At 41.6% G+C, this 24,810-nt stretch overlaps 1 protein-coding gene across 1 annotated transcript in view; it reads right to left on the reverse strand.

Annotated features, from left to right (window-relative positions):
- Positions 1-24,810, reverse strand: part of WASHC1 (WASH complex subunit 1) — a 58,921-nt gene that overhangs the window by 15,241 nt on the left and 18,870 nt on the right. The window contains exons 3-4 of the mRNA XM_087968564.1: positions 2,735-2,846; positions 940-1,086 (exon numbers count right to left, since the gene is read on the reverse strand). Of these exons, the coding sequence (XP_087824690.1) occupies positions 940-1,086; positions 2,735-2,846 (259 nt within the window). The remainder of the gene's footprint in view (positions 1-939; positions 1,087-2,734; positions 2,847-24,810) is intronic.

The following is a 24,810-nucleotide window of genomic DNA, read 5'->3' on the forward strand; positions in this document are numbered from 1 at the left end:
AGCCGTCCCGATGGCGGAGGAGATTAAGAAAGCACAAAAAAGGTACAAAGGAGGAGTTGAAGGTGGTGGGGAGAAGCGGGGGACGGCTGGCTGGCCGGTCGCTCGGCTCGCCTTGCCTTGTCATGTGTGCTGATGCCGGTACCAGGCCGCGGATCATTTTGTGATGCCAGTACCAGGCCGTGGCACAAAAAAGGTTGGGGGCCACTGCCCTAGACTACAGGCAGGAAAGAGCAGGCAATAGCCAAGGGAAATGCGAACTTCCTCATCACTCCTTTCTCTACTCATATAGACATTGACTAGAGATCAGAGAATGTAATTCAGGGATGCAATTTATCCCGCACCTCCCAACGACACAATCAGTGAACCCAGAGATTGTTTGTGTGTGTAATATACAAACAAAAGATTAACTTATAAGAGTCCTGGTGGCACAGTGGTCAGAATGCAGTATTGCAGGCTGACTCTGCCCACAGTCTGGAGTTCAATCCTGATCAGCACAAAGTTAACTCAACCTCCCATCCTTCCGAGGTTGGTAAAATGAGGACCCAGATTGTTGAGGGACAATAGGATGACCCTAAACAGTGTAGAATGTGCTGTAAAGCACTATGAAGCAGTATATAAGTCTAAATGCTCTTGCTGTTATTTATTTACTTATTTATGCATGTGACTGAATACTGTACAAGCATAAAAATGCAAGCTCATTGCTAGGGGTTCATTTTTAAAATAGTTTTATAGAATCCAAGCAGATTCTTATGTAAAGAAGGTTTTTCTTCTTCTTCTTCTAATCCATGCAATACTTTTGCTGCCTGGACCTCCTCAGGCAATTCCTGTCCTGATTCAGAACTACGCTGCCTGACGCACTCAAAAACCCAAAGCAAAGAGAAGCCTCTTGAGTAAGAAATGTAATTGTGTGTCCTCTGACTCCCATCTGGCCATCCTCACCTGTAAGGACTTCTCATCCAAGGGTCTGTGCTTGCTCTGAATTTTGTGCCTCGGTTGTTTCTGTGCCTCTGAATCCTGAGCGCCAGCGAAGATGGAAGCATATTCTTGCAGCCGTTCTGGGGCAGGGAATTTGGAGCTGGAAAACACCTAGGCGAGAAAAAAAAATGTAAGGAGAGAGAATTGAAGCATGGAAAGTAGGTTGCCAGCACATAATCAAGATAGCCGAGTGGTTTTTAACAGAAAAAAGAAACATACATCTTTCATGTGCTAATACAGAAGTAGGAACTATGAACGAACTACCTTGGAATTTAATTCCTCACCTACAAAATAATCTACAAGACTCTGATTACAGGTAGTCCTTGACTTAAGACCACAATGGAGCCCAAAATTTCCACTGCCACATAAGACAGTTTTTAACTGAGTTTTTGCCCCCATTGCATGACCTTTTTGCCACAGTTAAGTGAATCATGCAGTCATTAAGCGAATCTAGCTTCCCCCATTGACTTTGCTTGTCAGTGTCATGCCCCTGGTGGAGACTGACTCTGAGGGAGAGGAGGAACAGCCGACAGGGAGTGGAAATGTGGCTCCGGAGGTTGTGGAGGAGGCTGGGGAAGGGCCGAGGCTGGCTGGGCAGTCAAAGGAGGACCCAGGTCCATCCCTTATCCATCCTAGGGCACGCAGGGAGGAGAGGATACGGGAGAGACGTGGTCTACTTGGGAGGAGGGGGCCTTCATCCTCTTCATGGGCTGCAGGTGTGACAACTGAATAAGAGGATGGACCTGCGTATGGGCGAATGCTGGAAACAAAGCGTGGAAATAGGCGAATGCTGGAAACAAAGCGTGGAAATATCTCTAGTTTATGGTTCCTCTCTGAGTTTGGTGTCCTTCCCAGTGTGTGTTTTCTGTGGACGTCCTCCAGCCCTTATCTTGCCTGGTTTGTGTTGCTTTTTCCCTGCTTCTTGTAACTGTTGTTGTGGGAGTTTTTTGGCTTCCATCAAGAATATTCGGAGCTTGGAAGCAAAGTGAAGGAATAAAAGGGGCTTCACCTGTTTTCTGTGACTGTGTTTGTTTTGTATCCCACCCTGGGTCATCACAGTCAGGAACCGGCTGGGAAGGTTACAAATGGTGATCACATGACCACCAGGGCAGCTGGCATAAGCGCATGCCCATCGCCAAATGCCTGAAATTTGATCATGTGACCATGTGTGTGAAAAACAGTCATAAGTCACTTTTTCAATGCTGTTGTAACTTCAAATGGCAACTAAACAAATAGTTGTAAGTTGAGGACTACCTGTATATGGCAAATGCGAGCCCGTAAACGTTAAGTATTAGTATGGATGAATTACAACTGGGGGAAACAATGATGCTAGCTAGAATGGTAGGATTCAGTTCCACGTTCTGTCTCAAGTTACTACCAGTTTGTTAACTGCACTGAGCAAACCAGTTTCTGGCTTAACATTCCAGAAATTTGCATTCTGGATGCTTGTAAGAATGCTTAAAAAATACTGCTGAAAGACAAAGAGGCTCTGGAATATAATAAAACAGTGAAAATAAACAGGCTTTACTACCCGATCCTCAAACTAGATCATGGCTGTTACAGAAGGCAACAGATTAGAGCACCCTCTTTCCTTAATATACTGATTATTACTGCAACCACTTTGTATTCTGCATTAAAAAAAACCACTCATTCATGCAATTGTGAACTGTGTGACTGCTCTTACAGGCAGCTTGGCCTTTAATCACAGGTTAATGGAAGCAATGCCATTCAAAAGAACCATTGCAATCAGTATCCAAACCTTAATAGCCTTCTTGCTGCCCTTTATCTTCTCAATTTTGGCTTGGGCAAGGGTGACCCGCTCATTGATTGCTCGTAGTTGTGCCCGGCTGGCTTCCACTTGTTGGGAGATCCTAAGAATCAATCAGTCAATCAATCAGTTTGCAGCAGCATTTAACTAATGGGCAAAGAGAAAGAGTTCTCTGGTTGGTATATAGATTAAGTAAAACAATGTCTTTCCAATAAAAAAGCTATTTAAACACCATCAATTGCCTTCTTTCCTCTAATAAAACCAACCAAGACAAAGGTTGTCATAATTTTGCCAACAAGACCATCAAATAGCAGTAGCATTTAAGGTTATATACCACCCCATAGCACTTTTACAACACTCTCTGGGCTGTAATGTAGAAGCATTATTTGTATATTGTCCCCAACAATCTGGGTGCTCATTTTACAAACTTAGAAAAGATGGAAGTCAACGTTGAGCCCCATCAGGATTGAACTCCAGGCAGTGAGGAGAGTTAGCCTGCAATACTGCAGTTTAATCACTGTGCCACCAGGGCTGAGAAGCAACAGTAATGATAATACAGTAATAACAACAAAAGAAATCCATGTAGCTCTACACATCTTGACAATACCATATTAGGATAAGATATGTTATGTTATTATTCTATATCTGTTTGCCACATAGGGTCAATTTGGATCTTAATCACTCTCAACCTGTTTGGATCCCCACATTATTTCATGTTTGGGTTAGAAAGTCAACACAGTGAGGCAAAAAAACAAAACAAAAAAACCTTCAGGAATGACCCAAAGGTGCTTTTTTCAAGAGGCAACTGGACTTTCTGGTTTTTCTTTGAAGACGTTTCGCTTCTCATCCAAGAAGCTTCTTCAGTTCTGAAAGACAAATATGTTCTGAAGAGCTGAAGAAGTTTTTTGGATGAAAAGTGAAACGTCTTCAAAGAAAAACCAGAAAGTCCAGTTGCCTCTTGAAAAAAGCACCTTTGGGACAACCATGGCCAGGATGACTGAGAATCTCCACAGACCTTCAGGAATGAATGTTCAGGTTTGAGAGAAAAGAGAAAAGGTTTCTGAGGCTACTCGTAATAATGGTTCAGAAGCCACAGTAAATGTAGCAACCTGGCTCCAAGCAGGGAAGAGTTGGTTGAGTAACATTATGCCAGTGTTTAGGTTGCTGCCAAAAAGCTCTGGGTCCAATTTAAGGTGTTGGTTTTAATCTCTTTACCAACATTGAAATCTTGAGGCAGTTTCCTTGCTGATCTAATCTCTTGTGTATTTTATGTTTCTAAATTTTAGTTAGTTTTAGTTTTAATTTTTCAAAACTTTAATAGTATAGAATTCTTTATTGGCTTTAATAGAATAGAATTCTTTATTTACTGGTGCAAATACTCTCAGTATACATAAAGGGAAAGACACATTCGTCAAGAGTTGAGAATCATAAGGTACAACACTTAATGATAGTCATAGGGTACAATAAGCAATCAAATCATACTAGGAAACAATCAATATAAATCGTAAGCATACAAGCAACAAAGTTACAGTCATACAGTCACAAGTGGGAGGGGATGGGTGATAAGGAGCGATGAGAAGATTAACAGTAATAATAGTGCAGACTTTGTAATAGTTGAACAGTGTTGAGAGAATTATTTGTTTAGCAGAGTGATGGCTTTCAGGAAAAAACTGTTCTTGTGTCTAGTTGTTGTGGTGTGCAATGCTCTATAGCGTCGTTTTGAGGGAAGGAGTTGAAACAGTTTATGTCCAGGATGTGAGGGATCTGTAAATATTTTCACAGCCCTCTTTTTGACTCGTGCAGTATACAGGTCCTCGATGGAAGGCAGGTTGGTAGTAATTGTTTTTTTTCTGCAGTCCTAATTATCCTCTGAAGTCTGTGTCTGTCCTGCTGGGTTGCAGAACCAAACCAGACAGTTATAGAGGTGCAAATGACAGACTCAATAATTCCTCTGTAGAACTGTATCAGCAGCTCCTTGGACAGTTTGAGCTTTCTGAGTTAGATATTTCTCCTAAGTAAGATAAGGAAAGCTCTAACTCAGCCTTCCCTATGTGCTCATCTCAAGAGGAATATTAGCAGGTTTCCATTCCTCATGAAGCAGGGGTGTCAGTGCTATACAGTAGAAAGCCTTGTCCATTATTTTCCTTTTACTACATGGTTAAAACCACTATGTTCTAGTGAGTCTTTAGTGTAAAGCTGGATCTGGGTATCACTAAAACTTTTTTGGTGCTATTGGAGGATTATTGTTTGTTTGCTCCAACACTGGAAGTTTTGAAGAAGAGATTGGACAACTATTTGTCTGAAATGGCATAGGGTTTCCTACCTGGGTAGAGAGTTGGACTAGAAGACCTCCAAGGTCCCTTCTAACTCTGTTATTCTATTGTAAAATACTTCACGTCTTAAAAGTATGGCGGTATATAAACACCCCATATAAAACAATAGATCAATAAAATATGAGATTATATACTAGGTATGATTGTCAAGTGACTAATACAGACGTGACTGGCTAAAGAAAGTTTTTCAAAAAGTAAATAATTATTATATCCGGAATAGAGAGCCAGTTTGGTGTGGGGGTTAAGGCACTGGCCACAAAACAGAAGACTGTGTTTTACTTCCATTTTAGGCACAAAGCCAGCTGGGTGACCTTGGGCCAGTCATTCTCTCCCAGCTCTGGGAAGGAGGTAATGGCAAACCACTTCCAAAATCTTGCCAAGAAATCTGCAGGGATAAATCCAGGCAGTTGTCAGGAGTCAACATTGACTCAAAGGCACAATCAGTCAATCAATAACCCAGCATAGTCATTACACACATGAAATGTCTCCAAAAAGAGTGCTCATTTACATGTCTGAGCACGTTTATATCTAATAATCAACAAGTACCTGTAAATAATTTAACATCCTCTTTTTAACAAGAGAAAATTTCCTTGTTAAGCCAGCTAGAACCTATGAAACCGTCTTCTCTCCAAATAAAATCCAGCCTAAAGTACTAGCTGCACGAATGAAACCACGTCAAGTTTTCCCTAAGTTATTAAAGCTGAAGTTGGAAACAAAGAACCGTTATAATCCTTCACACTAAGCCAGGGAAAGAGTGATTGATATTTGCAGTAGACGGATTAATGTCCTCCCCTTCCCCAATTTTGCAAAATAAATATATTGAGATTAAAGGACAGAAACAATGTGCCAATGAAGGAGAACACCAATCATAGTCACTGACACAGCCAGCCCTCTGTTGCAGAAAACCAGCATTTAAATCAGGCAGTCCTGATTCATTATTTTTCTAACTTCAAGGATTCTATGTAGGCTGAATGTGTGTGTGTGGGGGGGGAAACAAACTGCTGTTACAACCTGGAGAATAATTTACAGGATTGTCAGTATTTTATTTATTTATTAATCCAATTTACATGGTTATCCATCAATCACGCTGAACTAAATAAAAACAAGGGATTCCTAAAGAATTCAAATACAAGTATATCAAGCCTCAGCAAAGCCAGATATACCTAAGTCATGCCAGAGCCCCATACTAACATCCTGACCCAGTCCTTGGGGGAAGAGCCAGAGCTTCACAGCCTTCGAAAAGGTCAACAAAATGGGGACTGCATATATTTTTTGGGAGAGACTGATACATAGGGTAGGTGCCATGACAGAGAAGACTCACTTCCTAGGTCCTACCAAGTGACATTGCTTTAATGACAGAATCACAGAACTACGCTGCCTACAGTTGGACTTAAGCGTAGTACACAAAATTATCTGCTACAATGTCCTACCAGTCAATGACTACTTTAGCTTCAACCTCAACAATACAAGAGCACACAACAGATACAAACTCAATGTAAACCGCTCCAAACTTGATTGCAGAAAATATGACTTCAGCAACAGACTGGTCAATGCCTGGAATGCACTACCTGACACTGTAGTTACATCCTCAAACCCCCACTCCTTTAATCTTAAACTATCCACTATTGACTTTACTCCATTCCTAAGAGGTCTGTAAGGGGAGTGTATACTGAGAGCATTTGCACCAAGACAAATTCCTTGTGTGTCCAATCACACTTGGCCAATAAAGAATTCAATTCAATTCCATTCCATTCCATTCTCTATATTCATACTCATGTTTATTCTTATATCTATTATCTTATAAGCGATTGACAAATCAAAATGAAAAAAAAAAGTCCTCTCTGCCAGATCTCGTAGGATGGGTGGAAGCCACGGGGAAAGATGGTCCCTCAAGTAACCTGATGTCCTGTACTGTGGTCTTTAAAGTGACAAAGGGCACCCTGAATTCTGGGTGACAGTGTAACTCATGTAGTTGTGTTATGGATGTACTATGTGATACCTCATACTGCACACGCCACTACATTCTGGACCAGCTGGAGCTTTTGAAAGCTCTTCAAGGTTAGTTCCAGTATTTTGAATGAATTTTTCATCTCCCTTTTATTTTTGATCAACTCAAAGTAATACAGTAATATACGTAATGTATGCATACCACCTATTTTTCTCACAACAACCTTATGAAGTAGGTTGTGCTAGCCCAATCACCCAGCTGGCTTTAATGACTGTGGATAGATTGGGGCTCATGGTCTCTCAGTTAATAGTCCAGTATTTAGCCATTATACCATACTGGCTCCCAATACAAAGAAGATTTTTATCCACATGATTGTCCCCAAGTGTTTAGGATCATAACGTACATCACACTTAAAATTTCAGAATCCTGGAGAGAACTGATGCATATTAATGACCAAAACATTTAGCACAGACAAAACTTGATACCACATTTAATGAACTACAAGTAATACTTGATTTACAACCACGATTGAACCCAAAAATTCTGCTGCTGTGAGATATATGTTAAGTGAATTTTGCCCCATTCTACAACCTCTCTTGCCACATTTGTTAAGTTGTTAAGTTGGTAACACGGTTGTTAAGTGAATTTGGCTTCCCCATTGACTTTGCTTGTCAGAAGGTCACAAAAGGTGATCACAGGATACGGCAACCGTCATAAATAGGAATCAGCTGCCAAGCATTTGAATTTTGATCATGTGACCATGGGGATGCTGCAACGGTCGTGAGTGTAAAAACCAATCATAAGTCACTTTTCAGTGCTGCTGGTATTTTGAACGGTCACTAAATGAACTGTTATAGGTTGAAGGCTTCTCTTCAGTCATTAAGCTTATAGGGTCAATCATAGTTTCTTAGCCTCAGGTAGTGAACCGCAAAGAAAGGGACAGGGAGGTGACAAGTGTTTTCTAAAATATATTAATGATTTAATTGATTCTCTAACTTCCTGCTTATACAAGCATTCATTATAGCGTATAGCAATTAAAAATATTGACTGAAAAACAGAACAATAAGTTCACTACAATCACACTACCAGTACTTCAGGTAGAGAAAGTTGACCTTAATGGTTGCTTAAGCACAAATTTTATTATTAGAAACCTTACTATGTTTTTTAGGGGGGGAAAATTCATCACACCCAGTCGTTACCATTGGGAGCTGGAACAGGTGAGAGTTTTATCAATGGCAAGGAAGACTGAATGAGAGACCGTATTTGATATAAAATCATCCATAAGGTAAGCATGTTTTACATGAAATCAAGTTTCTGGATTCAATATCAGTCACCCTGGGAATGTTCCCCTTCTCTCATTTTTCTGTTGTGTGTGCAGAGCAACGGCTGCATTATAGCTTCATGCTCTGTTACAATTCTGTCAGTGCATAACCAACAGAATAGTTTGGAGAATTACTGTTCTTTAATTAATTGTGCAAGGAGGATTTTAGATGGGATAACATGTTGAAAACAACTGGTGCCCAGGGAATTCATAGCACAAAATGAAAAAGGAAGTGAAATTCTGTTTGTTTTCATGATGTTTGGATTCATAGGGAAGCAGACAGTTGGAAGGGATCAGAATTATGTTTTTAATGGCCATGATGGCACAATGGTTAGAATGCAGTAAAGGTAAAGATTCCTCTCACACATATGTGCTAGTTTTTTCTGGCTTTAGGTGGTGGTGCTATCTCAGTTACAAAGCCAAAGAGCCAGTGCTGTCCAAAGATGTCTCCGTGGTCATGTGGCCAGCATGACTAAATGCCAAAGGCGCATGGAACGTTGTTACCTTCCCACCAAAGTGGTTCCTATTTTTCTGCTTGCATTTTTACATGCTTTCGAACTGCTAGGTTGACAGAAGCTGGGACAAGTAACGGGAACTCATTCTGTTACGTGGTGCTAGGGATTTGAACTGCCGAACTGCTGACCTTTTTAATTGACAAGCTCAGCGCCTTAGCCACTGAGCCAACACGTCCCTAGAATGCAATGTTGCAGGATAACTCTGCTCTCACTGCTAGGAGTTCGATTCCTTCAATCCTGACCGACTCAAGGTTGACTCAGCCTTCCATCCTTCTGAGGTCGGTGAAATGAGAGCCCAGATTGTTAGGGGAAATATACTGACTCTGTAAAACTGCTTAGAAAGGACTGTTAAGCACTATGAAGCGGTATGTAAGTGCAATTGCTATTAATAAATGCAGGTAATCTTCAATTTATAACCAGTTTCTTAGTGACTATATAAGGTTATATTGGACCTCTCAAAAATTGCTTATGACCCAGTTTTGAAGTTCCAACATTCCCCCCACGCTGCAATCACATGATTTTTGGGGCACTTGGTAACTGACCCATGCTTATGGCTGTTTGCAGAGCCCTGGTAGCCAAATGACTGTGATTTATGACGGTATTTATTTCTGATTTCGGTCAGAAAAAAAAATAGCATACGGTGAACAATGGGTTCACTTACAAACACTGCATTTGCTTTATGATCTCTGCTGAAAAGGCCACCAAATCAGATTAAGTCACCTGATGAGTCTCTTTACGATTATCAGAACTTGTGACTACAAATGCCGGGATCAATTAGGGTCGTAACTCAAGGACTACCCCGATGTTCCAGATTTCTGGCAACACTTTATGAGCAGGCCAGCCAGCACAACACGCAAGGGGTCATTTGCAATCTAATTCTGGTCAATCTTCCCACAGTAAACTCTTTCCAAGGAAAGGAGGAGGAGGGGGGGAGAAAGTGGGGGCAGTGATCCCCAACCTTTTTTATGCCGCGGCCCGGTACCGGCATCAGCCGCCGCGCCGGTACCGGCATCAGCTGGGCGCCGCCATCTTTTTGATGAAAAAGTGCTTCCGGTGACCTCACCGGAAGCACTTTTCATCAAAAGATGGCGGCATAACTACCTCGATGAGCTTTTCCGGGTAGAAATGGCTTTCTACCGGAAAAGCTCACAGCGTTGGCGCCATCTTTTTGATGAAAAAGTGCTTCCGGTGAGCTTTCTACCCAGAAAAGCTCACCGGAAGCACGTTTTCATCAAAAAAGATGGCGGCGTCCAGCAAACCAGCAGCCCGGTAGGACTTGTTCCACGGACCGGTCCCGGTTCGCAAACCGGTGGTTGGGGACCCCTGGATTAGGGAATTACTGTTCAACATTAGAAACAAATACAGAATGTGATTACCTTAGAATACCCAGTGAGTCCAATTTAACAACACTCACTCTCATTATTTTATTTATTTATTCAATGTACAAGCTGCCTCTGTTGCTGAAGTGAGTCCATGAAATTCAAAGCACAGTAACATATTAAAATTAGAAAGAAAAACAATAAACCCAAACGAAAACCACATTACCACATCAGGGAAGGAAAAGAGATATAAATACCAAGAGGTTAATATCCCAATACCAGTACACAATAACAAATCAGTATGGCTCAGGTCCTGTGTGGGGGGGAAAAGCTACATTTTAGGCCTTTCCTAAATAACAGCAGGACCTGGACTGTGTGATATTTTGGACAATGCTCCAAAAGTAGAGCTGGCCATAGAAAAACTACATCTCCAAGACCTCAGTTTTACTGATGGACCTGAAGTATGTCAGATTTACTGTATCAAAATAAAACAGGCAGGCATACATGAAGTAGGTAATTCAGGTCCTGAGCCATGAAGGGGTTTCAGCATCTTGATTGCTCTCAGAAACATTCTGGTGATTTGTGGAGCTTGTGAAGCAGAAATGTTAACCTGGGAAAACCAAGGTGCACGCATAACTGCTTGAGCAGCTTCATTCTGGACCAGTTGAAGCTTCCAACTGGCCTTTGAGAGCAGCTTCACGTAAAATGCATTATAGTAGTCCAGATGCAAAGTTTACCTGAATTCATGTAGATAGTCAACTATTAAGATGAGATGGGGAAATGGCCTGTATCATTTCAGGGAACAGAGAATGGAATCCAATAACATCTTGTGGAGGAAAATGAATGCAAATAACATCGTCTTTAATCATGGCAGTAACTTGAGCACTGCTTCCCCATTTTGGAAGACAGAAGACCGTGGAGAATATCTCAGATGAAGGCGACAGAATGAGACAACTTGCCATGGCCAACTCTCTGCGGTCATCTTGCCACTGCTAACTCACCATGGGACAAATCGTTGCGGCTAATTTGCCATAGGACAATTCCACGTGTGACTGTTCTGACCCAAACCTTGTTCCAAGTAAACAAACACCAAACAGAGATAAAAGCAAAACCTTTTAATGCTTCTTTGCGAATTCCGTTAATTCACGATTAAAAAGCTATCAAAACTAATTGTCTCTGATAAGTACGAGCCTTGCCAAGGTTGTACAAGGCTGCCAAAAGCACTAGATTAAGTTGCCAAGAAATATTCCAAACAAAAAATCTTCAAACACAAACCAAGATAGTCCGAACTTCCACAAGGCTTGAAGTGCAAGAATTTCCTTGCTTCCTGCAAAGAATACCGGTCTCTCAGGCTGGCTTTTATCTCTTAAGGAAGGAGGCATTACCTTGCAGCCTTACTCCCAAGTCGCCCGTGCTGCTGCAGCTGCTCTTTCCTACAAGCAGCCCTGCGTGCACGCGCACTGGGCTCAGGCTCCTCGGGAACCTCTTCACCCCTGCTGACAGCCTCCACAATCTCCGAAGGCAGCACTCCACTCCCTGATGGTCTTGGCCCCATCCCTAAATCACACGTAGGCCCCTCATCTGAGTCCTCACTCTCCGAGACCTCAGTCGTCCATACCTGCTGCTGGCGAACCACAACAGGGACAAACTCAATGTGGTAAATGTTATCTGCCACTGTTTCTTCAGAGTTATCTCCATTTTTGTGGAAATGGACAAAAATGAAAATAATGTTGAAGAGACAGTGGTGGATAACATTTGAGTTGTCCTGCGGTGAGTTGGCCATGGCGAGATGGCCGTGATAAGTTGGCCTCAGCAAGTTGGCCTAGACCCCCAGGGAGGGGGCCAGGAATATCACTGTCCTTGCCCCTCAAAGATAAAGCAATCCTATAAACCACAGGCCCAAAGATAGAGCAATCCACAAGCCCAAACTTTTATTAACTCATGAAAAAAATAGATGCTTTCAATTTATAGCTGCTGAGGGGAGCAGTTAAAAGTCAATCCCACCTTCATCTCAAAAGTTTTAGCAGCAGGAAATTGCAGTGTGTACTTTTGCCCCACGGACAAGTAAGTTGAAGCAATCTGTCAGAAGCGGTAGAACATCTACCTCCCACTGTTGGCCTTCTACTCTCTTCATTTTCAGATTTAAAAACAGCTTCTTCACCTCCTCTTTGAAATCTGAGTAAGTGCAATCAAAAAGTTGATGGTTAAAAATCCCGTGAGAAAACATAATCAAGGTTCCTTCTTTCCTTCCATTAAGCAATTGGTTATTATACTAATTAATGTTTATCACATTTTGATTACTTCTTGAGCCTGATTTCCAGGTGCTGAATTGCTAGTAGACAGTCCCACTTTGGGAGGTGCGAAATTGCCTTGCAGGAGAAGTAAAGATCAAAGCTATCAGGTTCTACGTGGGTACGCCTATGCACAGAACAGAATCTCTTATGCACAGACCTCACGGAGCATGTGCCACATGTTCCTGCCCTGTAAAAATTTCTTTATAAGGAGGAGCTGCTTTGAGAGCAGCACCTTGTATCTTGAAGCTAACCAGGAAAGTAGTCAGAGAATGGTGCACTTCAACCGAATGCAATATCCATTCTGTAGGACAGGGTCTCTCAGGCTTGTCTATTAGAAGATGCATGGACTTCAACTCATGCTGGCTGGGGAATTATGGGAATTGAAGCCTGCGCATCAAGTTGCCAAGGCTGAGAAACCCTGTGCCACGGAATGGAAGTTTCATTCAATTCTAAGGGCACCTTTCTCTGACTACTTTCCTAGTCAGCTTCGAGATACACGTGCTGCTTGAAAAACAACTCCTTCTTATAAAGAAATATCAAAAGCCCAAAGCTACTTAAAAACGAACCTAATGATATGGTCTGCCCAGGAGTGGGATTCTACCAGTTCGGACCAGTTCGGGCAAACCAGATGTTAAATTTGCATCCGGTTCGTCGAACTAGTATTTGAACGGACTGACTGCCCCCCCCCCCCACATCCCGCCTCTCACAGGAGTCTCCACGCGGCCCATTTTCGATGCAGGTGAGTGCAGGGTCCGTGTGGAGCTCTGAGAGGGGGAAAATGGGCCTTCCAGAAGTCTGGAAACAGGCCTGTTTCCGGCTTCTGGAGGGCTTCCAGAGCCCAGGGGAGGCCGTTTTCACCTCCCAGAGACGCCAGGGAAGCCTCTGGACCCTTGGAAAGGCAAAAAACAGCCCTACCATAAGAACCGGAAGTTGCAAAACGGGCCTGTTTTCAGCTTCCAGGGGGCCTCCAGAGCCCCGGGGGAGGCCGTTTCCGCCCTCCCAGAAGCCCGAAGGAAGCCTCTGGACCCTTGGGAAGGCAAAAAACGGCCCTTCCGGAAGTTCTGGTAGGCCACACTCACCCAGCAACTGGGCAGTGAACCGATTGCTGGGATTTTTGAATCCCACCCCTGGGTCTGCCCCACAAAAATCCTGTTTCAGTTTCTGAAGACAGCACAGAGAGAATCTGTAACACTGGCTGTCCTTGAATGTGTTTAAGGCTTCCAAGAAGCAGGGCCACAGCTTTTTTTAGTAGGTGGTTTTTTCCCCCCCTGATCCCATTTGCTTAACAGACATAGTAATGAGCAAGTTCAGCTAAGCTTTACCAGAACAGTCAAACAGTTTTAGTTCCCCAGCTAATGTTTTGCCTTCTTTGGTGAATAATTCTCCCCCTCTCGTTCCAAAATGTGGGCGACAGCCGTTTCTTTTCTAAGGCACCCTAACATTTAGCTGAAAGCTATTCCAAATATGAATCACTTATTAGAATATGCATTTAAGATATGTGGGTATCAAGTGTGCCTGCACCCGTCAATGTTGCTAAATAGTAGAGCTATTTCTATCTGAATTAAGACAGGAGAACTTAAGAGCAATTTTCCATCTCTCTCAATTGCTATGCTGGCGGTTGGCCTGGATCCCATGGGTGACCTTCTGATTCTACCTTTTTTTTTTCCTGGCATCTAACGTGCCATCTGCTTTGGTTACTGATTTGGTCTTAAAGTGCTTTTCTTCTTCACAGTGTTTTTCCCCCACATTTAGGATCAAATGAACCCCCAGAAGTACCAAAAACTGCCTAATCCATTTTGAAATCACCAGCCACTCTTTCTCAATTAGCAGTCCCTTTTTCAACCCTTTTTCAATAAACTTTCCAAGTCTTCCTTAGCCAATGTAGCTGATTTGCCGCCACCATCTTCATTTTCAAACTTCTTGTCTCCAGGCTTGTCCCATAGGTTCTTTTTGCAAAAGGCAAACAGGGCTTTCTTGGTTTTTCCTTTGAAAACGTTTCACTTCCCATCCATTATAATCCCGGGTGGGGTTTCCAAACCCCACCAGGCAGTGAGAACTGAAGAAGCTTTTTGGAAGAAGAACCTTTGGGACAACAATGACTTGGATGATTGAGCAACTCCACACAGATCTCTCCAGTCTTGTATTTCCTAGAATCCTCTCTGTTTTGATTCCATCTGTCAGAGTATATTCATGAACTGGAATAGAGCATGGTAACAAGGTCAGCCAATGAATACGCATAGCAACTAAGTCAGCCAATGAGAACTGTGTGGAAACTGAAACTGCCTAGGAAACTGAAACTAGAAGTAGCTGAGGCATGGCTAAGCTCTGCAGCTATGTTGAATTCTGAGTCTGTCTATTGAAATGAAACTGCTTCCCTCCTCTGCCTGCTTGCTGAACTAAAGTGAAACTGTTTCTGAGCTACTGAAGTGACTTGTAACTGCTTCTGTTTGCGTTTGCTCCGTGTTGGAGAAATCTACCACTGGTTTGTAAAATTACTTATTATGTTTATAAAGACATTAAATGAAGCATCGGCCATGTGTTTATTTTTCTGGCGCAGAATTAACGCTGCAAAACTCTGAATACCATCTCTAAATCCCAGCACACTTGCAGCTCCTCCCACCCCTTTTCCTACAAAAGCTTTCCTAAATTAACCAAGCTAATCCCTATTCTCAGCTCTTTACCTGGAAGAGAATACAAGCTGAATTGGGAGTCTATGCAGAATACAAAGAAGAGCCCTTCAGATTCTACAGTGGAGGGCACACACATCACAGAGTCTTTCCATATGACTCAGGGCTTAATTCTGACATTTCCAAGTAAGGCAGAAGAGAGTTGACAGGCTAGTTATCATTTGGAGCCACAGATGCTACAATGAAAGCCCATTAATACTTCCAAGCTCCTTTAAAAGCTGTCTGTCAATCATGTTTCAATTCTGAGAAATACAGAATACATATTAAAATTGGCTTGCAAGTAACTGGAAGGACTTCAGAGGAATATGACTGATGGGGATGATTAAATTGAGACAACTTATAGCACCAGGAAGACAGCCATCAGCAGACTATGACCGGATTAATGATTTTCTGAGTTCAGCAGCGGGTATTAAAAAAAAGAGAATACTAAACATAAGAGCTGATATAAACTACCCAGTTGAATGATCCAATGTTGTCCAATGAGCCAATTAACTGAAGACTGTAATATATTCCAAGAATGTCACTGAGTAGGTGTTTGCAGTTTTCTTAACATGGCACCCAGAAACAGCTAGCCTCAGTCGTGGGCAATTCTAGTAACACAGTTAAGTTAGAAAATGTTATGCCATCTGAGGCTGCCCATGTACATCGCTGAGCCAAAAATAATATTTCTAAGAAGTAGCTAAGATCGTGATAAGAGCCCGAGTTGATCTGGGAGAGAAACTGAAGATGTTCTCAAATGCTGTTAGCAATTCAGCTCATAACCTTGAGTGTCACTTCTGTATTGATGCAACCAGTACGGCAAAACAAGGAAAGATCCCATCTGACTGTTTGACGAATTAAAGCCCATAAAATTGACTTGGAAATATCGAGCAGGTAGTTATATAAATGCACAAAATCTATCATTCTTGGGGGAGAGATCTCACGCTGCTATAGATCTACCACAAAAGGTCCGCACCCAGTATCTCAATATAGCATTTCACGAACAATATGATTTAAGAAGCTGCACAAACATTTACTCATCTTTTATTATAACCGCATTGAGTAGTGTGTGATTGTAACACTATGATTGAAAGTTAATGGAACTTTCACTTTTCCCGTATTCTGCACTGGTATGGAAAAAGTTAACAGAACATTTAGATTGTCATTACAAATCCAAGCGAGCTTCTGGTGTGCAGTCCCCAAATGCTTTGAGTGCTTTGCAATTTGCAATTTTTGAAGTGACAGAAAGGGAAAAAGTGTTAAATACATGACTGGAAAGTAATTATATTCAATTTTAATTAAAAGTATATGAAATTAATTTTAACTGTTAACTAGATCCTACCCACTGTTCTTTGGAATGCAGTCCTGCCATAAAGGTAAAAAGTTCCCCTTGCACATACATGCTAGTCATTTCCGGCTCTAGGGGCGGTGCTCATCTCTGTTACAAAGCCAAAGAGCCAGCGCTGTCTGAAGACGTCTCCGTGGTCATGTGCCGGCATGACTAAACACCAAAGGTGCACAGAACGCCATTACCTTCCACTAAAGTGGTCCCTATCTTTCTACTTGCATTTTTACATCCTTTTGAACTGCTATGTTGGCAGAAGCTGGGTTAAGTAACAGGAGCTCGCTCCGTTACGCGGTGCTAGGGATTCGAACTGCCGGCCTTTCTGATCGACAAGCTCAGCATCTTAGCCACTGAGCCACCGCATCCCCATAGACGTCCTGCCATAGACGTATACAAATGTTCAAATTCTGCAATTATAACTGCTGCTTGAATCCTCTTTGTTTATCTTTCCCCAAGCTTGCCTTGTCCTCATTTGCCAATTTTTGCAACCAGTCTTTCCCTTCACAAAGTCTACAACATATCTAGATTAGTCCTCAACTTACAACACTTCCTTTAGTGACCGTTCAGTGTTACAATGGCACTGAAAAAAGTGACTTATAATCTTTTTTTTTTCACACTTACTACTGTGGCAGCATTCCCATGGTCACATGATCAACATTCAGAGGCTTGGCAACTGACTTGTATTTGCGATGGTTGCATTGTCCAAGGGTAGGGTGTCAAACTCGATTTCATTGAGGGCCGCATCAGAGTTGTGTTTGACCTCGGGGGGAGAGCATGGCCAGGGGGTGTGGGCAGCGACATCACTCATGTCGGGCACACCTCTAGTGGCCTGAGCGCTTTGCCAGCACACGGCCCTTCCAAGCTCCATTTTTGCTGTCAGAGGGTCCCATTTTCGCCGTCGGGAGCCCATTTTCGCTGACCAGAGGCACTGCAGGCCAGTCCTTCGCTGTTTTCAGGGCAGCCCTGCAGGCTAGATCTAAGCACCGCCCAGGCCGGATCCAGCCCGCGGGCTATGAGTTTGACACCCCTGACCTAGGGTGACGTGATCACCTTTTGCGACCTTCTGACAAGCAAAGTCAATGGGGAAGCCAGATTCATTTAACAGCTGTGTTACCAACTTTAACAACTGCAGTGATTCACTTAACAACTGTGGCAAGAAAGACCGTAAAATGGGGCAAAGCTTGCTTAACAACTGTCTCGCTTAGCAATGAAAATTTAGGGCTCAAGTTGTGGTTGGGCGTTGAGGACTAAGTGTACTGCAATGTTCTTTTTGCTTGATTTATCTCCCTCTAATCCTCCAGGTTCTTATTTTGCCGTTTGACGTCCTTCTTGCCTACATGTTTTGCTTTCTGCATTTTAACTAGCTTCCTTATTCTTTTCGCTTTCCCACTTTTTTTTTTAATTCATTCTAAAACTTAAAAGGACGTAATACTTGTCTACATGGCACTTTATAATTTAACATTAAAAAAAGCCTGAATGCAGGCAAGGGAACTTTTTGTTTTGGAGGTTTTGTTATCTGAAACCAACCACTGGAGTTTGCAAATTGTGTTTTATGGCTTAAAATATTGGGGAAACCCAGATAACAATAGTTTATTAGGAACACATAAACCATAGTTTAGCCTAATATTTTGTCTTTCGCTGACATATTCTTAAAACCGAGCTGTCTTTATATTTTATAAATCTGCTAGGAGAGCCAATCCATTTCTCCTCAGACACATGACAGATTTTATTTACCCCAAAGTACTGAGCTTTTGCTTTTTTTAATTAATTAGCCAACAAAAGACTTTTCACCACTACCATCTCTCCGAAGACTTTCTAATTTCAAGCAAAGCTAATTAACTAAAGTAAATTTAGTCCAAGAAAGAGAAGACTGCAGAGAGAAGTAATCTACCAGCCAAGTGGAAGACTTCTAATTTCAAGCAAAGCTAATTAACTAAAGTAAATTTAGTCCAAGAAAGAGAAGACTGCAGAGAGAAGTAATCTACCAGCCAAGTGTGAAGAGCAGATCTTTCTCTCTTCCACTTTATTGCTAGCAGTTCTCAGCAATAGATATTTCAAGCCATGGAGTGTGATATCTCAAGACAGTTCACACACCACTAAATCTCTGACTGAAATCATGTTTCTAAAGTGAAGTGACTTCTCTGAATCTCTTCCTTCAGGGCTGAACGAATGGCAAAATAATAAATACTAAGCCATACCAACAGAGGATAAGATTAAGTATGGTGGAAGCCCAGTTATTGTTGCAAAATAAATAGGCAAACAGTCTATTGTTGTTATTATTATTATTATTATGACAGTATACACAGCAAGCGAGATAACCATGCTGTGTTTCGTATCACAAATCACTAGTCCAACACTTCCCAAGTGTTTAGGACTGTGTGATGGTCGCGAAGGATTATGCGAGCAGATCCCAGTAAGGTGGCCTTCTGCAGCTGACCAATGGTGATCTTGTCAGCGCCAATTGTTTTAAGTGCTTGCCTAGGTCTTTAGGCACAGCACCCAGTTTGCCGAGTACCACTGGAACCACCTGCACTGGTTTATGCCAGAGTCTCTGCAGTTCAATTTTCAAGTCCTGATATCTGGTGACTTTTTCAAGTTGTTTCTCATCGATTCTGCTGTCACCAGGTATGGCAATGTCGACAATCCACATTTTTTTCTTTTCCACAATCGTGATATCCGGGGTATTGTGTTCTAAAACTTTGTCAGTCTGTATTCGGAAGTCCCACAGTAGTTTTGCATGCTCATTTTCAATCACTTTTTCAGGCTTATGATCCCACCAGTTCTTTGCTACAGGCAGATGGTAGTTGTGACACAAGTTCCAGTGGACATCTGAGCGACTGTATTGTGACGTTGTTTGTAGTCAGTCCGAGCAACTGTCTTGCAACAGCTCAGTATGTGATCGATGATGATGATGATGATGATGATTACTATTACTATTATTATTATTATTATTTGCCATAGTAGCCTGCAAATTGAACTTTTTTTAAAGACTGACAAAAGTACCAAGAGGCTGGTAGTCTGCCATACAATGAAAGATTGACTTCTGGTGAAATTTATCATCTCTTGTAATTTTCTTCCTTTTATTTTTTTTCCTCCTTCCTAACAGCAGTTTCAATCCAACCAGAATAGAACTGGAAGGGACCTTGGAGGTCTTCTAGTCCAACCCCCTGCTGAAGCAGGAGATTCTAAATCATTTCAGACAGTTTCTTTTTATAAACTTCCAGTGATGAAGCACCCACAGCATCTGAAGGCAAGCAAGCTGTTTTACTGTTTAATTGTCCTCACTGTTAGGAAGTGTCTCCTTAATCCCAAATTGCTTCTCTCCTTGATTAGTTTCCATCCATTGGTTCTTGTTTTGCCTTTTGATGCTTTGATAAATAGCTTTGTGGTAGCCTCTCAAATATGGAATACTGCTATCATGTCCCCCCTAGTCCTTCTTTCCTCTAGACTAGCCAGACCCATATCGTGAAACTGTTCTTCATATGTTTTAATCTCCAGGCCTTTAATCATCTTTGTTGCTCTTCTTTGCACTTTTTCCAAAGTCTCAACATCTTTTTTGTAACGTGGTGACCAAAAATGCATGCAGTATTCCAGATGTGCCCTTGGTAAGGCCACACCTTACATACTTACAATCTATGTATATGTTTTATTACTTCCTTGCCTCTGAAGAAATGAACTATGATCCACAAATATTTAGGTGGTAACACTAAATTAGTTAATTTTTAAAATGTTAGAGACTTTTTGCCTGTTTTCATAGTCAAGGAAGATTCCACAATATCACAGATTACATCAAATGAAACCAATGACAATAGAATGATGACAGACCAAAGAAGTGTTGTCTGTTATTTCATTTTAAGTCAATGAAAATCAAATAAACTATATATAGCAAACAGGATCACTTACCATATATTTAGTCATTTTCTACAAGAAAAGTTGCAACTGGCAGAAATTTTGGACAAGTCTGGAGGCCACATGTAAGGGTTTTAGAGACAACACAAGATTCTATCGCCTCAGAAGTTCAACCTCCCATATTTTTTCCTAAGGTTCTCAACACCCTTTCTGTTGCCAAATTTACATTACAATTAAAATGAATGCCCAACTTAAATATTGTTTTTGCTGTTGGGGTCAAAAGTACTTCATCACATCACTGGGGGTGGGTGAGGGTTTCTATCATTTCACTGACATATTGCATCTCCTCCCCCCAGAAAGGAGGGTATATTTAATTTCTCAGTGTTGAAGAGCTCTGTCCTAAACAAGATGTGGAATCAGAATGGATTAAAGCAGGATCCCCAACCTTTTCGACGCCGCGGCCCGGTTCCGCGTCAGCTGGGCGCGCCGCCCGGTTCCGGGCGTCAGTTGGGCGCCGCCATCTTTTGACGAAAATCACTTCCGGTGGCGTCACCGGAAGTGATTTTTCAAAAATGCGGCGGCTTAGCTTTCGGTGAGCTTTTCGGGTAGAAATGGCTTTCTACCGGAAAAGCTCACCAGCGCTTGGCGCCGCCATCTTTTGACAAAAATTGCTTTTTTACCAAAAAGATGGCGGCGCCAGCAACCAGCGGCCCGGTAAGGCTTGTTCCGCTGGTTCGGTACCGGTCCGCGGACCGGCGGTTGGGGACCCCTGGATTAAAGGACCAAGGAAAAGGAGGCCAAAACCCAAGATAAGCAATTGCAAAGCAAGATTCTAAAAATAATTACGATTGGAAATGTATGCTGATAGTAATGTTCTAGAAATAATTGAGGTTGAGTCCTCCACATACTAGAAGGCGGGGGTAGGAATCTCAGCAGATGTAAAGGGAAGAGCCTACAGGGAACATTGTTGTCAATGAGTCACGTTGGTGCCGACAGGCACCATGTTGGAGATCTGGGATAGAGAAATTTTAAAATGAAAGCAGAAAGCCTTGGGATTCTCGCTGCTTGCACTCACTGGAACAAGCTTCTACATTAAGGAAATGTTAGAACACGGGGGAAAAAAGCCCTTCTCACTGCACATTTGTTCCAAAGAGCTGTTGTGTCAGTTTGATATTAGGCCCAAGTTCTTTTGGCATATTCAATGCACATGTTTCACCACAGGCACTCCCGATCCATGACCTCAGGAAACAAATTCTCACTCTAATAATTCAAACTGAATGTTTTTCTCTGATAAGCTGAAGCTTGTTTTTTACAAAAAAAAAAGAAAAAGAAAGAAGTGAGATCTAGACACCTTATCTCAAGAAAACAGGAAGAAAAGGTCATTCTCTACTAAATAGCAAGTCTCTCACCTTGAAAGTTTCCCCCCATGATTGGCATGGAAGACCCAAAGTTGCGAAACTTTTAAAACAGAGGCCTGCATAATTACCAAATCATTATTAATTATATCACAGAGCTCCAAGGCAAAGCAAAAGAAACAAAAAGACTGATGGAGTCTCTTCTGTTGTTGGAAAGAATTAATAATTACAGTCATAAGCGTATTCAAGAGTGAGAGCAGAACCGAGCTGGTGTTCCAAGACTTGATTGTGACAGGCATATTAAGAGAAGTATAAGAATGCAAGATTACTAAGATGCCAAGAAATTAAAACACTCCAACCTGGTTATCTTTATATGGATATAGTATATGAAAATTTTATGGAAGTTAACAGCCGGTTGGAAAAACCGGACCATTGCTAACAGCTATGGCTATCGATAAAAGAGTTTTGCAGCCTTCTTAGAGGTTTCTGAAGAATGGTGACCCAAGAGAAGGGTGACGTCCTCTGGATTGCAACAACAGTTAGAATTATTAACATTTGGGAGGATATTATTTAATAAAACTTTAAATTATTTTTATTGTACAGAATAGAACAGGATTTACGATTCGTGGTTACATTTACCTCTGGGCCACAGAATTAAGTGCTATTTGCCCCTAGGAGGCATTGACCAGAAGGGTGATCTTATCTGTATATTGGAATATCATAGTCATTATTTTCTGTGGTAGTTAACAGTTTTCATTTTGGTGTTTTATAAGTCAACTTGCCCAAGTTAGGAGAACATTCTAAAAGTCCATTCGCTCTTTCCTACATGTTACAGAAACATATCTATGTGGTTTATTTACATATGACATTAAGCCCATTGAGTGTTTTTAAGGGGGAAAAAAGGACAATATTTTTTAAAATGTAAAGGCCACCTAGAAAACTAAGTTTTATAATTATGTGTGGCTAAAGGTCACATGCCATTTCAACTGTATGTGAGTTGGAGTGTAAATGGGCTTCTACTATAGTAAGAGGATTAAAAGTAGTGGATGTTAACAAAATAACCTAATCTTACCAAATACCACTGCAAGGGACAACAAAACCAAGTACCAAAACAACAGAACCAATGCAGGAAGGGTCCATGCTCATGCCAGTAACCCAAGGCCCTTTGAGATAGGTAGGTGTTAATGGCTTTCCGAAACCTTAGCAGAACTGTTCTACAGAAAAGGGGGCAATGAAAGAGAAGGCCCACTCCATTGGTCCTTGATAATAACACTCCCCAAAGGTGCCCTCCTATTTGGATCTTTTTCAGATGATGATACTGGGCATAGGCAATTCCATAGAAACCTAGGTCATGAAGGACTTTAAAGGTGACAACCTACCTTTTGAAGTCCCTTAGTAACTCTAGTCCAGCTTCTGAAACAACATTGTTTTGCTGATGAAATGAGGAGGTCTTTTATATGTAAGCCCACTATAATCTGGAACAGATATAGCTTCTAAAGGGTTTTCAAGGGAAGCCCCATGTATTGTGTATCGCAATAGTCCATCTAAGATGTGGCTATGGCATGACAGACTTGAAGAAAGAGCCTCTTGATACAAAATAGGACACAGTCAAAGCACAAGATGGAGCTGTGCAAAGGTTCTCACTGCCATAGTTGCCAGCTGCTCCTTGAACAGTAGCTATAAATCCATGGGACTACAAAGCAGTTTAGCATGAATATCCAAGATGGAATATTGCCAGTCTTGTATCACTTCTGAACCTACTCCCTTTTCGTCATGCTATGACTGAACCTAAATCTGCTGCAGACCCTAACAGTACCTTGACTTTGTTCAACCTGAAGTCAAGCTGAGGACTGACATACTAATGACACGTGACACCATACTCCCCCAATTGTGATGGAACGTAGTAAGGAGCTGGATTTCCAAAAGAAAGGGGTGCATTCCAGAAGAGGCAACTCAGTCCTGATATTATGTTTGAAAGAAAGAGAGTGAAGATGGTCCTTCCCTAATAGTTCAGAGTATGTTGTAGATGCAGACAGGGAACTGCTTGGTCTGGCAGGATTTTGTCTGTAGGTATGAAAACAATACAAAACTCAGCTTGAAGGAATCACCGTGTGTTGTTCTTGGTTTTGGGCCTGGCACCAATGGTTTCATGTGGATATTAAGTAGGCAAGAGAATCAAGACCTGTGGCACAGCAGAGGATCCTTCAGAACAATCTGATAGGAAGTTCTGGTCATTAACATTAGATGAAACAGGAATTTGAAGCTTCCTTTTTCTAATGTATACTGATCCATAAAGAAACTGAAGTATAATTTGGTCCACCACATGGACCAACAGGAAAAATTCTTGGTCTTAGATTAGAAGCAAGTTACCTTTTGGTAACTGAGGTATGCCCTTTTGAAAAATAATTACAGTTGTGATGCTGCAGAATTTGGAAAGATGAAATAACTTCTCATGAGTAAATATGTTTGGGAGAATTGGGGGTTATTCATTTTTATTTATATAAATCCCATTGAAAGATTGGTTCCTGATGTTCCCCTCCTTTAATTTCAATAGACAATGTTCAGCAACAGTGAGGAGGAAGAAACAGTTGTTCATTGTTTCAAAACCACACGTATTTTTAACTCTGCTTATTCAACCCTGGTTCTAAGTTCAAAAGCCCTGAATACTGTACTGGAATATTTCCTTGGGTTCCCAATCATGCTGGCTGTCCCTTTCTGAATATTTTCAGCCTCTCTGTAGCTCCAAGGTTACAATTGTGGTTTGCATGCAGCTGTAGACACAATATGACAATAAACCACCCAGTAGCTGCTGGTGCAACAGTAATATATCATACCCCCAATTTAATGGTTAAACCTGTCCCCAATACTAACAAAGCATATATCAAATCTAAATTACATCGCTCTTTCCAAAGTCAGCTATATTTGGAAAATTGCACTCTTACCAACAACACCCATGAGAATTCCTTCAAGATTCTCATACTTAGACAAATGAGAACTCACAGAGCTACTTTCGAAACACCGATCCATACTGGAGACAGAATAAAACTAGATCAACTGACTGTGCAGTTTTCTTCCTGTCCTGAGCCATTATTATTTAAAACACATGCGTATGTCAGTTTTGT

Source organism: Notechis scutatus, chromosome 6 (genome assembly GCF_049901735.1).
Source record: "Notechis scutatus isolate UNSWTSFEM ecotype Mainland chromosome 6, rNotScu1.2, whole genome shotgun sequence".
NCBI lineage: Eukaryota > Metazoa > Chordata > Lepidosauria > Squamata > Elapidae > Notechis > Notechis scutatus.